The 15,772-nt window shown below is 42.1% G+C and overlaps 1 protein-coding gene across 1 annotated transcript; it reads left to right on the top strand.

Moving 5' to 3' along the window:
• The first annotated feature begins 11,628 nt into the window (after positions 1-11,628).
• Positions 11,629-15,457, top strand: neurod6a (neuronal differentiation 6a). The gene is made up of 2 exons (XM_072467363.1): positions 11,629-11,765; positions 13,360-15,457. The coding sequence occupies exon 2, from the start codon at positions 13,368-13,370 to the stop codon at positions 14,376-14,378; it is 1,011 nt and encodes a 336-aa protein (XP_072323464.1). The 5' UTR covers positions 11,629-11,765; positions 13,360-13,367; the 3' UTR covers positions 14,379-15,457.
• The last annotated feature ends 315 nt before the right edge of the window (positions 15,458-15,772 follow it).

The raw sequence follows: 15,772 nt of genomic DNA, 5'->3' as shown, positions 1-15,772 counted from the left end.
TCCAACCTTGGAATTGGATACAAATCCGTTTCAGTGATTATATTTGTTTAACATATTTGTGGCATAATTGGCACTTCTTCCAATGGTCTCGAGTATCTATCAGGTAAATCACCATCCTCTCCCTCCGACCTACCTTACAGGGGTCACTGGATTTCGTATTCAGACGTTCGCCCTGAAAATGCGATAATATTCAAATGAGCTAAACCCGGAAGATTCGTTTGGAGAATTTCTGGTGGCAAATAATAAAAAATCCAGTACCATGTCCCAATCTCTTGTATATCCCTGGCAATAGGCCCTAATCATGGTTTTGAGAGTCTGATGAAATCTCTCCTTGAATTTGTGGGTGATAGGTGGTTGGCTTTAGTCACTCGATATCTAAACTATGAATTATGCTCTGAAATATTTTAGACAGAAGGTTAGAACCATGTTCAGATTATATTTCTAGGGGTAGACCATCGCTTGAGAAGAACTGTGCCAACTTTCCTACTACTGCCTTAGGTGTAATTGTACTTAAAAGTATGGCTTCTGGAAGTCAGGCCATCATATCCATGACCGTAAGAATGTACAGATGTCCAGCCTTTGTTTTAAGCAATGGTCCTACACAACCTACCAATTCCCAACTGAATGGTACTTCAAACACTGGTATGGATATCAAAAGTGCTGGCCTAATCACATATTGTGGTTCACGTACTTTCTGTTAGGTATGACACGTTCGACAACATTATAGAATCATTGAATCATAGAATCCCTCCAGTGCAGAAGGAGGCCATTCGGCCCATCAGGTCTGCACCCACCCTCTGAAGGGGCACCCGACCTAGGCCCACTCCCATGCTTTATCCCTGTAACCCCATAACCCCACCTAACCTTTGGACACTAAGGGGAGATTTATCATGTCCAATCCACCTAACCTGCACATCTTTGGACTATGGCAGGAAACCGGAGCACCTGGAGGAAGCCCATGCAGACAGGGAGAGATCATGAAAACTCCAGTCACCCGAGGTCAGAATCGAAGTTGTAACCTTCATTCCCAACAAATCATTCACAAAAGTAAGTTTACTCCATCTGCTGGTAAATTCTTAACCATTCTGATAACTACTGGACCTGATAATAAATCACACTCCAATTCTACATCATATAATGGAACTGGGATATAATCTCCACTTATCCCATTCACTACTACCTTAACTTACATTGAAATCTTCAGAGGGAAAACCAAATCCCTCTCCAGCAACAGAGTTTACGTATCACCTGTGTCCCCTAAAATAATTATGGGTTTGGGTAGATCATTCGATGAAAGTGGCATGGTGTTTCCCTTAGACAAAAACTCTCTATATTTCCCATCTACCTCATTCACCACACCTGGTCCCAAAGCAGTGTTTACCTCAGGTCTCCTAATTATCACTAGAGTTGCAGTCTGCCCTGTAGTATTCTCCACCCTTGTTCCATTTTCATAATCCTCCTTATGAACCCCAACATTTCCCATGGGGTTTACTCACAATTTCCAACAGACTGAACGAACGTGCCTCACTTTATTACAATGGCAAGACTGAGGTCTTAGACTGTCACCTCCACCCACAGTACTTTCTTTCCTGGTCTGAGCAGAAAATTTCAGAGTATTCTCAGCTATCAATTCCTTACCTTGGCTACCTGCCTTCCTTTTACTCTCCCACTTCCTATCGGTTTCAGAATTATTGGGGATGATGGAACAAACGTTTAAATTTAAAGATCAGCTCATAATCATCAGCATTATTGCTGCTTGTCTAGCAGTCATAACTCATTGCTCTTCAACATGGATTTTATCACATAAGGTAGTGAAATCTTAAATTCTCCCTAGAGAATGATCTCTCTGACACCATCAAAGGTAGCTTAAACTCCCAACCCACGTATTAAAATTGAATTGCGTTGCACTTGTAAATTCAACTTAAGTGTACACTGGCTTTAAATTGCAAAACTTTTGTCTATATGTCTCTGGAACTAATTCATATGCACCCAGAATAGTCTTTTTTAACTTTGTTGTAATCCTTAGGCACCCCCTCTGACAGGGAAGCATAAATTTCCTGCACCCAACCCGTCAGTTTACTTTCCATGGGTAATGTCCACTTTTCTATCAGTTACTCTGTTTGAGTTCCTATTTTCTCCAAAGCCATGAAGCATGCGTCTCCATGCTTTTCCTCAAATTTTGGTAGGGCCTCTACATATTTAAACATATCCCCACTGGGATTTGGACTGGGAAGGGTTACTCCTCCCTCTTGACTTCCCTCAATTTCTGCCTTTAACTTCAACCTTTTAAGTTGATATTCTCTGCTCTTCATAATCTTTCCATTTCCATGTCAACTTTCCCCATTTTAATTTCCTTTGGAAAAGCTCTTTCCTGCACCTCCATTTCTCTTTCTAGTATGTACATGTCTTAAAATTCCCTCTCATGCTCGAGCTGCAGTCGAAGTCCCTCCAGAACAGTTTCCCCATCAGAAAGTGCTACTGATGTCACACTACCTGGATTAATTGCTCAGAGCTCCCTTGTTTTTAACAGACCCAAGCACTTAACCAATGCATCATATATCTCTGCTGGCATCTCTACTTTTAATGAATTTGCCAGTTCAATTAACATGTCTTTTTGAAGCCCTTGTGAGTAAAATAGGGGCTGGTTTAGCACAGTGGGCTAAACAGCTGGCTTGTAATGCAGAACAAGGCAAGCAGCGCGGGTTCAATTCCCGTACCGGCCTCCCTGAACAGGTGCCGGAATATGGCGACTAGGGGCTTTTCACAGTAACTTCATTGAAGCCTACTTGTGACAATAAGTGATTATATGATTATTAAATAAAGACAAGTCCTCCACCAGAAGGAAGCCCTTAGCCGCTTCCAGAACCATCTTGCTATGCTCTTACAAACCTGGTGTGGCTTTAATATATAGTGGACCCTAAAATGTCATTTCTACCATTCCAAATATCCCAGGACCGTGCCCCCAAATGATGCCACAACACCTTGGGCTAGTGTGTGGTCAATTCCAATCCCATTTCACCTGGAATCGCAACACAGAAAAAAATATTTTATGGAAAATACCGGAGGTCCTTGGTTGAGTCGAATTAATTGCAGTCACCAGGTTTGTAACTTTAATACAAGTAACCTTTTATTATATACAGTCTTGACAGAAAATGTAAGTGACTATCCAATACCCCTTTCCCAACTCTCCCCCTTTTTAACTGCCCCCATTCTCTACACACAGGCACTCCAGGCACAACACTATCCCTGGCCAGCCCATCTGTTGCCAGTTAGCCAATCGAACCGACTTCCTCCAAAACCGGTTCCTAAGATTCACTTGGCCCCAAAGTGTCTGGCCTCTTCTCTCCAAACATAAAACCTGGGAACACAGTGTCCTGAAAAGCAGGCTGCTTCAGCTTGAGTCTTCTACTTAAAGGTGCATTCCAATTATGAGTCGACAGACCAAAAATAAGAAAATAAATAAAATCAATGGGAACAAAGGAAATACCAGGAAGGACTCTTACAAGTGAATAGGATGAGAAAGAAGGAGCAGTTTTATATTCATGTTCTTACATTTATTACCTCCAATTTGATACCTGTGATGGCGCTTCCATAAGCTTCTTTTTGATATTGGTACTTTTTTGTTCACAATCTACTGTTCGATAATTGTGACATTGCTTTAGTAATTTTGATTTTTGATATTTGTACTCTCACGTATATCAAATCATCTCAAATTTGATATTGTTGCAGCCAGTTTTCAATCTTAAAAATCCCAGGTTCTCAAATCCTTTCATCATATAATTCCTCATTCATGTTTACATATTTTGAGCATTTTTCATCCTCCCTATATCGGAGAACTTTCTCACAGATTAATCAAACAGCAACTTCATATAATTGTGCTCAAGGAACCACATCAGTCAATATCCCAGACTCTTCAATCATCATTTCTGGATACAGTCTCTCCCACCAGAAGAGTAGAACCACCAAAGATGGGGACAATGCTGTACAATCAGATGGGAGTGGTGTTATATTCCTCAACATGGACGCAAGACGGTGTGAAGTCAAATGACTTTGGGTCAAATAAGTACCAAAACATAACCTGCTGATCACCACCTCCTGCCCTCTCTCAGCTAATGAATCAGTGTTCATCACATTTCACAACTCTTGAAGGAAACTCTGAAAGAAGTAAGGACATAAATTATATTCTGCATGGAGTACATCACCAGGAGGGACTTAGCAGAATCATCACTGACTGAGTTGCCTGAGTCCGAGTTGCCACATTATGCCTTCATTAGTAGGTGGAGGAAACATAACTGAGTTGCCTCAGCTTCACAATTCTCCATATCATTGTGTTTATTCATGATAGCATTGTTGTCAGCACAGTCCTTCTGGAGACCAAGTCTCAACTCAACTATACTACATTTAATCTGCTTAGTTGTTTTTCAGGGGGGTTTTAATAAAAACTGCATGTCATATTTCAAATTTGTTGACAATTTTCTCACCTAAAAATAAAAGCAAACTTCATTGAGCATCCATGTTTTTATTTGTCATTCTACCTATACATTGGGAGAAATTACAATCTGACTATTTGTTAGTGGAGCTGTGACATTTACTTATTGAAGAAAAACTGGAAAGACGGATATGATTACTAAGTGACATCTTTACTTGGAGATTTCATTAGAAATGCGGACACAGGAATTCATCATAAAATAAATGATTGCCTCCATGGTGTTGCACATGGGAAGTTAAGACTTTGTATAAAATGTGTTTAAATGACAATAGTATAGTGGCATTGTGCGATCTTGGTTTTAAAGTCAAATTTCCCCTCCAATTTTAAGCTCGTTTTGATCTAATCTTATCTATTATCTATCAATATGTAAAAAAAACAGATTCACAAAAGAAACACATAACATATTTCGGAATGACTGATTTCCCTCAATGCTCTGAGCACTGCAGTGAATGTTGATTCCACTGAAGAATTCAAAAGAAAATTGAACCAAATGGCATGATGGAAAGGAGAAATTGCTTGATTTTTTTGGGAAACATCTAAGTCTATGTAAATTATTCCCTGAATCTAGCAAAGGGAATCAAACATTCATTCATCGATGGGTACTCTAACTGGAGAAATGTTGGAAGAGACATCGCTGATATGAAACTTCCAAAAGTCATATTAATGCGATGTGTGCATTGGTTCAAAGATCTAAATTATCTGGAAGAATTGATTCTGCATTATTGGCTCAGTTTGAAAAGGAGTGTTCTTATTGGAGGAAAGTGCAGAGATGCATTGTTGCCACAGTCAAACTGCTGTCTTTTTTGGGACGACCTCTAAGAGGACATGATGAGTAGTCATTGCCAACTCGAAGAGGTACTTTTTAAGCCTGCCTTGAATATCTCAGTAAATTCGAAGAGTTTCTGAAAGAGCATTTGAAACATTATCAATATTGTGGCGCAGGGAAGACTAACTTTTTAATGCATAGAACCTACAATGACTTCGATGAAATTAGAGACAATTAAATCACTTTAAAAGGGAAAGAAAATATCATTGTTGAGATTGTCAATGTTATTTATGACACAATAATGGTGCAATTGCAGAGTAGAAGTGAATCTGTGCAGAAAATTATTGATTTACTTTGCGTGCTTTTCGACAGATGAGAGTGCTAATAGCCAATGAAGTGAATTCTACTGTGAGGACATAGACACAAATCTCTTTGAAAATAAATTGAAAGAATTCAATAATTTCATTGAAAATGATGAGCTCTCTGCTTTGAGATCACAAGCTGATTTATACAGACTTGTATATGATGGTTTGGGAGCACTCTTTCCAAATATGAAAACTATTCTGGTTTATTTTTATCAAAATCTGTTGCAAATGCTTCTGGTGACTGTTCTTTTCCTGTATTGAAAAGAGTTAAAAATTAATTGCCAAGTACGATGAGTCAGGAACATTTGACAAGTTCAGAAATATTAACGATTTTAAGTGCGTTCTTACTAGATTTAACCATGATGATGTAATTGATGGTTTTGTGAAGAAAAAGTGTAGAAAAAAAGCTATCTAAATTGCCATGCCAACAAGGGGTGAAGAATGAAAATCTTAAAAATCTGTCTGTCTTCCATATTTTGTTTTTCACAATGGACCATTGCTGATCTGATATAATGGCTGCAGCTGGTCACATGCTGATAGTTTTAATCTAACCATCATTGCTCTCTAGACTGGCCATCAGAAAGTCTCTTCTGGGACAAAGAATGGAATCCTGCAGACAGAGCCACTGATATTGGAATTGCACTCACTGGGCACTCCACTGACATGAAATTACATCAATAACTTATTTGATTCTGTGAGAGGAAGTAAGGAAGTTAACTTTTGAAACTGAATGAGACTCTGAAATACACTGAATGGCAGCATATTTGCTCCTGCACTGGCCTGTGCTGCAGTGATGACATCAGCTGATTTTTTCCATCTCGTTGCACATCATCAAGTGCATGTTTCCTCATCACAAGACACACGCATCGCAATACTGACCATCTTTACTGTCATGCTGATAAACGTACACCTGGATTTCAATTCACAATTATTCATACAGGTACTCCCGTACCTGTAGGATTTCCTGTACCAGCCTCCCTGAACAGGCGCCGGAATGTGGCCACTAGGGGCTTTTCACAGTAACTTCATTTGAAGCCTACTTGTGACAATAAGCGATTTTCATTTCAATTTTTAATTTCAGGTGAGTTTTTACAATTTATAAAGCAGTCCATATCCAAATACAACAAGTCCTGGACAATACCTTGGGCTGACAAGTGGCAAGTTCCATTTGTGCCACACAAGTGCCAGGCAATGACCATCTCCTACAAGAGAGGATCTAACCATCACAGCTTGACATTCAATGGCATTACCACTGCTGAATCACCCACAGTCAACATCCACTGATCAGGAACTGAACTGGATTAGCCATATTAATACTCTGGTTAGCAGAAAAGGTTAAAGGATGGGAATCCTACGTCAAGTAACTCACCTCCTGACCCCCAAAGCGTGTCCACTATCTACAAGGCCCAAGTCGGAGTGTGATGGAATACTCTCCACTTGCCTGGATGAGTGCAGCACCAACAATATCCAAGTAGCTCGACACCATCCAGGACAAAACAGCCCGCCTGATTGCTCCCCCTCCCACAAACATTAAATCCCTCCATTAGCCAACAACGGTGTCAGCTGTGTGTACCATCTACAGGATGCACTGCAGTAACTCACCAAGGTTCTTGGGGCAGCACCTTCCAAACCCATGACCACTTCCATTGAGAAGGATAAGAGCAGCAGATACCTGGGAATCTCACCACCTGGAGGTTCCCTCCAAGTCACTCACCACCCGACTTGGAAATATTTTGTTATTCCTTCACTGTCCCTGGGGCAAAATCCTGGAACTCCCTCCCTAATAGCCCTGTGCGTTTACCTGCACCTCAGGGACTGCAGCGGTTCAAGAAGGCAGCTTACTGCCACCTTCTGAAGGGCAACAAGGAATGGCCTAACCAGGGACGTCCACATCTTGCGAATGTTTTTTTTAAACTGAAGCAATTAAACCATGATTAATTTGTGCACTTTGTGGCTTCCTTCTGTGGGGCGAGGGTGGGCGTGGCCAGCACGGATGTTACGTCATTGGTTCCATAAATTAAGGGGAGGGGCTAGAAAGTAAATCCACCGGCGGTCGGGCCGACACCAACAAGAACATGTGTCGGAATTTGCAGTCAGAACTCCAGTCAAATGCCAGTGCAATGTTGTTTGAACAGAATAGGTGTGAACAAGCGTGCTCTTTACATTTAAATGCATCGGCATGTAAACATCAAGTTGGCTCTTTGTAATAATTGCCGGACAAAAACCTCGCAACGGAAATATTTGTTAAATGTGCAAAGGCCATGTGACGCTCTGAGATTATGTTTTTAAAAGGCGTTGGAATAGACTGAAGTTATACTACATTTGGTGTGAAGCCCAGGACAGTACCTCCTGCAGAGTTTGACACTCCATATTTGTGTTCCAGATGGTGAAGTCCGCTGCCTCACTCCTGGGTCATACTTACCGTGTGTCATCACACCAAAAGCCTTCCTTCAATGTAAAACAAGAACAATTTTACATCCGCGAGGTTCTCCTGCCTCGAATGCACAATATTAGAAATGATCACGATGCCCCTTTCTTATTTTGAGTGTTGTGTGTCAATTTTCCATGGGTATTTCAATGGATATGGCTGCTGCCCATAAAGAAGGATTTTCACACAGCAGCCAAAAATTGAATGAGGCAAAATATTCAATTAATTTAACATAAAAACACAATCATACCTGTCACCAATCACTTCGTGAAAATGTAATTTGTGCCTTGCTGTAAATTTGTAAAACTACCAACACAGCGTCTCTTTATTGGCCAAGAGAAGTACTATACAAGTACAACCAAAAAACTCCAACATTGCACTATTGTCATGTGAAATTTTGTTAGAATTAGTCAGCCGTTTTCCTTTTCACAAGCAGGTCAAAAAGATTGAACACCATTGGTCTTAACGATTGAACACCATTGGTTTATTTTGGGTTCATTCGCTGTGATTCACACAGTGCTGCGGTTGGGTCCACGAAGGAACAACACAATGATTGTCCAAAAGCCGGACAGATTTTCCATTGACTTCAAACTCCCACACTAAACTCTATATTGAAAACAGAAGGTTCCAAATGGGCTCTCCGGCTCTGACTGTGCCATTCCACCTCCGATTGTAACGCATTGGGGTGGGCATATTTCATATCCCACCCTCAATCCCACACTGACCAAGGAAGGAGAATTGACAAAGTCCTTGGTGACACATTGTACGAGGATTGAAGTCGCATGGCTAGCTCTGGCACAATTCCGACGTGAATACATGCACGCCAGCAAAATGTCTTCCACCAGCACACTCCAGTGTATTGAGAACTCGGTTTCTTGTTATTGAACTTTCAGACAGGGCTGTGGAAGAAGGGGGGAGGGGGAGAGCGCCCTTCAACCAACTCAGGATAGTCATACAGGCGGGAAATTAATATGTGGCAATTGGTATCATTTGACAACAAAACTATAACGTATTTGTACATCTATAATTTCAACATTTTAATGAACTTCGAAAACAAATTAGACACGTGAATTGTAACTCTATAGTCTTGTTATCGTTCTGTTGCTTCCGATGAGCTTGTCAAGTTGTTCAATTTCGCTTCACTCTTAATGGGGATATCGCAACAACGAAAAGCAAAATTACTATTTTACTGCTAGAAATATTAAATTAAATGAGGGCGTGCTGAGACATGTATGGGAAATGTTCTGTCATCCACTCTGGAACATCCAGGGTTCTGGAACCAGTTCCCAAAGGAGTGAGGCACCAGAGATTGCGGCGCACTGTTAAATGCCAGCCTCGCTAGTGAGATGCCATTGTCATTGTATTATTTTAATTTCAGCCGCTGAAGACTCCGACAGATTGTTTGCAAAACGTGACACAGATGGAGTTTTGTTCCTGTGCATTGGTAATCATCTGTTTTATTAAATATCGTTTAACTAGTCAGATTAGTGTCCCGAGCATGAAACTAAATGCATATTATTCTATTTTGGTTATACATGCGGTATCAAAGCACACAGAGCAAGTTTTTTTTAATGCAATAACACAGCCTGAAATGCCCATGTCTCAGTAGGTATTGCCAGTGGCTACTGCAAGCTGGCAGCACAGCAGGCTTCGACTGAGATGCCGTTCAGAGCCGAACAAGGAAAAGAGGCTAATAAAAAAAGGAAATGAGTTTTCACTGGTCTTGTTCTTCACTAAACTCCACATTTATTATCAGGATTTGCTAATGCTTTATGAAGTTTCAGCGGAGTTCGAAAATATGAATTGGAAGATTGCAGATAATACTAAATACCAGATCTGTGCTCTTGTTGTAATTACTTAAATCACAGTGTGAATTCTTTCGGAAAGAACCACATCGTCTTTGAATTTTCTCCGCACTCTGTGCTTTAAATTTAGAAAATCTGTCAATTAATTACGGCAGTTCGAATCAAAGAACTGCCAGGAGTGCAATCGTGGCCGGTGGAGTTTTATTTTATTCCATTGACTATTTCATTCCTCTAAAACAAAATACATTCTGAAACACCAACTCAAATTCCTTTGTGCTGTTACCTGAGAATGCCCTTACTTTCGGATGTCCTTTCAAACATTGTAGTTCCACAACTAGCGAGTGTGAAATCTCATTGAACCTGAGTGCAAAGTGTTGTGGGCTTGTTGTCCCACCCTGCCAACTATAGTCAGGCACAGAGGCCTTACCACATTCCCTCCACATGCCACGCCTAAGGAATAACAATTTAAATGTAATTAAAACCTTCCTCTTCCAGTATACAAGTACCGGATAGAAGGCTATATTGCAAAAGAGTTATTTTAACACGTTACCAAGTTGGCGTAAATGTAACTACAAACAGGTTCGTGTATGGGGAATCTTCTGATAGAAAGGACCATATGTCATGAGAAAATGAGCAAGTACATCAAAGCATCTCTACCTGGGTGGGCAGTGGGGAGATTGGATGTCACAGTGCCTGAATTACACTCACTGATGAAATACAGGTGAGCGAGAAAGCTTCGGTCACCACAAAGCAACATTTAGTGATCTTCTCCAAGGCATGGGCAGCCCCAGCATTTGGTACCTCGGGAGGTTGAGGAAGAGTGAAAATACGTTCCATTAAAATCAGACCGCAACAACCACAGATTGCACTGATATTTCTGACCTGTGTTATAGTGATTACAACCAGAGCCCTGTTATTTGATCAGGAGACCATTAAAACTGAGTTCGGCTCCATGACTCCACCATACCAAATCCTTCCAGACAGCCGTTAACCACTTCACTCTGTCGGTGATTAACGAATAAACCCATCTCGGCGGCGGCGGGTGATGTGGTTCATTATTAACATTACAAAAAAAATACTAATCCATGTAAAACAAAAATGTGTTGGCATTGAAATGTGATGCATCCGGTCTGGTAGGTAGCCAATTTAAGGAGGTCACCGGCACTTATTGCAATGCACCAGGCGACACCCACATCTGAACGAAATCCATTTCGATGCCACCCTTGTTGACATGGGTATTCCTAATGTTAGCACCAAACAGGGAAACATGGGATAAACAGCCTTTACCAGACCAAACATGCCAAGTCCCCAACTGATGTGGAAACTATTATTACCCAATAGACTCAAATAAACATTTTTGTCCCTCGCCCCCCTCTTGCCCGAATTCTGAGTTGCCCACCGTGCATTTCTGTGTCTGATTGCTGCTGACATGTGGAAACAGGGTTTAATAAGGTACAATATGGGATGTGTGCCATGCCACCCCCCCCCCCCCCCGCTTGTACTTTTTATATTATAAGCGGCGGCCTGATTGCTCCCCCGGCCTCTTTGCTGTCAGGCCGGCTGCCCCATGGAGATGGTGATAGTATTTGATGTGTGTGGGCTGCCCACCACCCCCTCCTCCTCTCCCTCCTCTCTCCCCAGCTCCTGCCTCCCTCGGGGCGCAAGATGCCAGCGTCTGCACCTGCCAATCAGAGGCGGCTGCCCGCTGACGTCAGCGGCAGATGGCATGGTACCAGCGCTGGCAGTTGGCATCGCTGTCATTTCTCAGAGGCGATCACACAACGATCCTGCAGAGAGAGAGAGGGAGAGAGCGAGAGAGAGAGGGAGAGAGAGACCGAGCATTGCCGGCAAGACGCGGGGAAGCAGCCAGAAAGAGCTGAAAATGAGCATCCTCTCTCAGCATTGATTTCAGGTAAGCTTGCAAAATGTTAAAATCATTGAAAGCAAGACCAGAATTGCATTGCATTGCCACCGATGCACCCCCCCCCCCCCCCCCCCACCTCTCCAGGCACTTTTTGTGTTGTGTGTATTTTTTTATTAATGACCTTGCCGGAATGTGCAAACCATCCCTGATGTTACAAATTGAAAGGCTAATGCATCGATCTTGTGTGCAATTCCAAAATTACCTGCCCCCCCCCCCCACCCCACTCACTCCCCCTAACCCCCCACCTTCCCTCCTCCCCCTCCACTTTGGCAAGTGGATGACTTTGGTGATCACAAATTGTTTTTGTCATTTCATTTCATACATTGAGTCCTTGTCACAATGCCGGGGATGTGCACACACACCGGGATGTGTGGTTTCAAAACAAAACGCTCGATTCTCTGCTGTGGAGGAGAGGTGACGTGCGGAACAATTCTGCACCTGAGTGTGTGCAATGATAATGGTTGGGAATGTTGCGCTGTTAGTTCTCGTTTTAAAACTATTCTTCCAATGCCAAACCATCGCACACACAGAAAAAAAACCGCTTTCTAAAGGCAGGGCGTCATTCTGTTACAGAGAGATTTTTTTAAAAAAACTTCCAAGTCTTAACAGATTAACTTGGAGCTGAATGGAGGAAATGCAAGTGTAAATTGCAATATTTCAGAGTGGGAAGAAAACCCTGTGACCCTCCATCTGTCAAATGATTTATTGCAGAACTGGTGCCGGGGATTGGTGTTATGTAGCTCACGGAACACTTAAAAAAAACAGGATCACCTCGATTTCCAATGCACGGTTTAATATTTCATTGGAAAGGGGAATTATTTCCAAATTGTGACTTGCTCCGTCGTTTAACTTTCCGGCTCAGTGCCAGACCCAGGCTATTGTTAATGCTTGTGGAACAGAAGAGGCTATCCGTGACATCACATGCAATGTATCGATTTCATCTCAAATAAAATCTTTGACATTTACTTGCAACCATATATATCAGATGTAAATATTTTTTAAAAGATATACACTTCTAGAGGAAGACGGACTTTCTCTGTTTCCGGTATCCATACCTCGACACTCACTCCCAGGCAGTAACTATAGTGTTACTATGGTCGGATATAGCATTGAGAGCGATCCTGTAATTTTAATTATGATCCATGGGAAGTTTGAGACCCGGGGGGATTAAACCAAAACAGTGGAACCGTCCCGTCTCTCTAAACCTGTCAATTGCACAGCATTTACACAATCATTTTAAGATTAGCCAGAAGATCACGACCACATGCAGTGTTGGAAAGACACCTCCTTTATCGAGTTTAAAGCAATTGAGAAACTGCTCTCATACAGACAACCTAAAGATAGTTCTGCATCCCACTGAATGCTAAGATCGTGTTTGGTTGCTAGTTATGAATATTTTAGTTTAAATTGTAAAATATCTGTGCAGACTGTTGAATTTGCAAGTCAGTAATCAGCTGGTGCAAAGGTTTATCCACTGCAATGTGTCAATGTGCTCGGAAACTGTGCCGATAACCATTTTCTTTTTTCTCTCTCACCCCCCCCCCCCCGCCCCACTCGCCCTCCCCGCCTTCTCTACCCCAAGCTGACAATATGTTGACGTTACCAATTGATGAAGTTGTCATGATGCCCGGAACAAACTTCGATGATGTTAGTGAAGATGAAGATAACGAGTCCCAGATCGACGAGGAGCACGATCAGTGCTCAATCGACCTGAACAACATGACCCCGTCTGTAAAGTCAGAGAGAGGAGAGGATGGGAAGGAAGGCGAAGAGGAGGACGAGGAACATCCCAAAAGGAGAGGGCCCAGGAAAAAGGTGATGACGAAGGAAAGGGTCCAGCGAGTCAAAATGAGGAGGACTGAGGCCAATTCCCGGGAGAGGAAAAGGATGCACGGTCTCAACAACGCCCTAGACAACCTTCGCAAAGTTGTCCCGTGTTATTCCAAAACGCAGAAACTGTCCAAGATAGAAACATTGCGCCTGGCCAAAAACTACATTTGGGCTCTCTCTGAGATCCTGCGCATTGGCAAGCGACCCGACCTGCTGACCTTCGTGCAGAATCTGTGCAAAGACCTATCCCAACCAACCACCAACCTGGTGGCTGGCTGCCTGCAGCTCAACACCAGAAATTTACTGATGGACCAGGGCGGAGACGGAGCTCACATGGCAAGGTCACAGTTTTCCTCCACGCTCTACACCTATCAAAACCCTGATCTGGGCTCTCCCTCGGGGCAGGGTGCAATGGAAAGTTCCTCCAAGTCCATCAAACCTTACAACTACTGTGGTGCTTATGAATCTTTCTACCAAAACGCTTCCCCCGAGTGTGTGAGCCCACCGTTTGATGGTCCCTTAAGTCCTCCAATTAACTTTAATGGGATTTTCTCCCTGAAGCAGGGAGATCCATCTGACTATGTGAAAAATTATCACTATGGCATGCATTATTCCGCCGTGCCAGCCAGCCGTCCCCTTGGACAGAGCTACATGTTCAACCCAGCCATGCGATGTGTGCTGCCCACAGACAGTACATTTCCTTACGATTTCCATCTGCGCAACGAGACACTTTCAATGACGGACGAATTAAATGCAGTATTTCATAATTAATGAGAAAAATAGTGGCTATGCAGATCACAAGTAATTAAGATAAAGCAGTGGGTGGTACATTAAATAATTGATACAAAATTGTTTTTAACAGCACGACTGCACTCATATTCGAATGTTACATGATGGCAGAGAAGCAATAATCGAAAAACTATGCAAGTGAGTAAATTATATATTAGCAACAACCCCTTTAAAGGGAAATATACACCATATGGGCCCTGCCTTACTTCCCGCGTACACTTTTTTTTCATTTAACAGGATCATTTGTAAATATTTTTTTGCTTAGTTTCACAGACAGGACAGTATTTTACCAGTGGATCGTGTGGCAGAATAACATTTTCGGTGAATGTTATTTGAATTGTTCCAATATGGGCAGATAGCGATCTGTAACCATTTAAGTTGAAGTACGACCACTTAAGGATCCGAGCACAGTACTGTACATAGTAAACCACGCACACATACACACACAACCTGGAAACACCGAACAATGAGGCATTGTCAATATCTCTTCTCCTTTATACTCCCGATGCAGCATTGATAGCCATCGGATAGAGGAAGCGTTCATTTACTGTGATGGTCCCCGTCCCCCCCCCAAACACCCCCCCCCCAAAAAAAAAATGCCTTCTAATACACTCCACAAATATTATTTATATTGAAGAAACGTTTTAGGAAATCACAATATGATATCGACAACTTTAATTCAATTAGTTCGATCTAGTCAAATATTTATTCATACAATTGTAGTGAATTTATTTTTCTATGTGTCACATTTTGACGTGTTCAATAATCAACAATCACGAAGGATTTGGGTGATGCCTGTGAACGAGGGTCACTGGCGAAATATTAACGTGTGCGAACTTGTCCAAGTGTCTTACTCAAGCATTAACATACTTCCTCGTCTTCAGGAAGCGTGGCGCGAATGATTTTGGCATATGCAATGAAAAAAAGGATCGATTAACGTGTATTTTTATTTATTGATTTGCCATGCGACCCCCTCCCTCCTCCCCACCCCACCCGCTCTTCCCCACCCCCGATGTGTGAAGTGAACGTTTTCACCCCAATAAACTCGTTTGGTTTTGATCAGTTTGTCGATGATCTTTTATTAAAAGAGAGATTGAATTGTTTTCATTGCTCAGAGTCTTTGTTCGAACAGACTGGTGGTGGTGGTGTGTGTATGGGGGGTGGGTGAAGGCTATCCTCACGGCAGCAAACATTTTCACTAAAGGTTTAAACTGAACTGGCACAGGGTAAAATATTACTGGAAATATTCAACGAGCTCAAAATACATGTAAGAAAACTGACCCCACCCACCCGTAGTAAATTCAAATCTTGACCATTTGGAGACAGGTGTTGAATCCCCCCTCCAGAAAATGGCACAATTAGACCTTTAGCTGCAG

Source organism: Scyliorhinus torazame, chromosome 11, assembly GCF_047496885.1.
Source record: "Scyliorhinus torazame isolate Kashiwa2021f chromosome 11, sScyTor2.1, whole genome shotgun sequence".
Lineage (NCBI taxonomy): Eukaryota > Metazoa > Chordata > Chondrichthyes > Carcharhiniformes > Scyliorhinidae > Scyliorhinus > Scyliorhinus torazame.
The sequence above is the reverse complement of the archived record's forward strand: the minus strand, read 5'-3'. Positions and strand labels throughout refer to the sequence as shown.

Excerpts from the sequence above, each read along its gene's own strand:
- neurod6a (XM_072467363.1), top strand. The coding sequence starts at position 13,368 with ATGTTGACGTTACCAATTGATGAAGTTGTCATGATGCCCGGAACAAAC.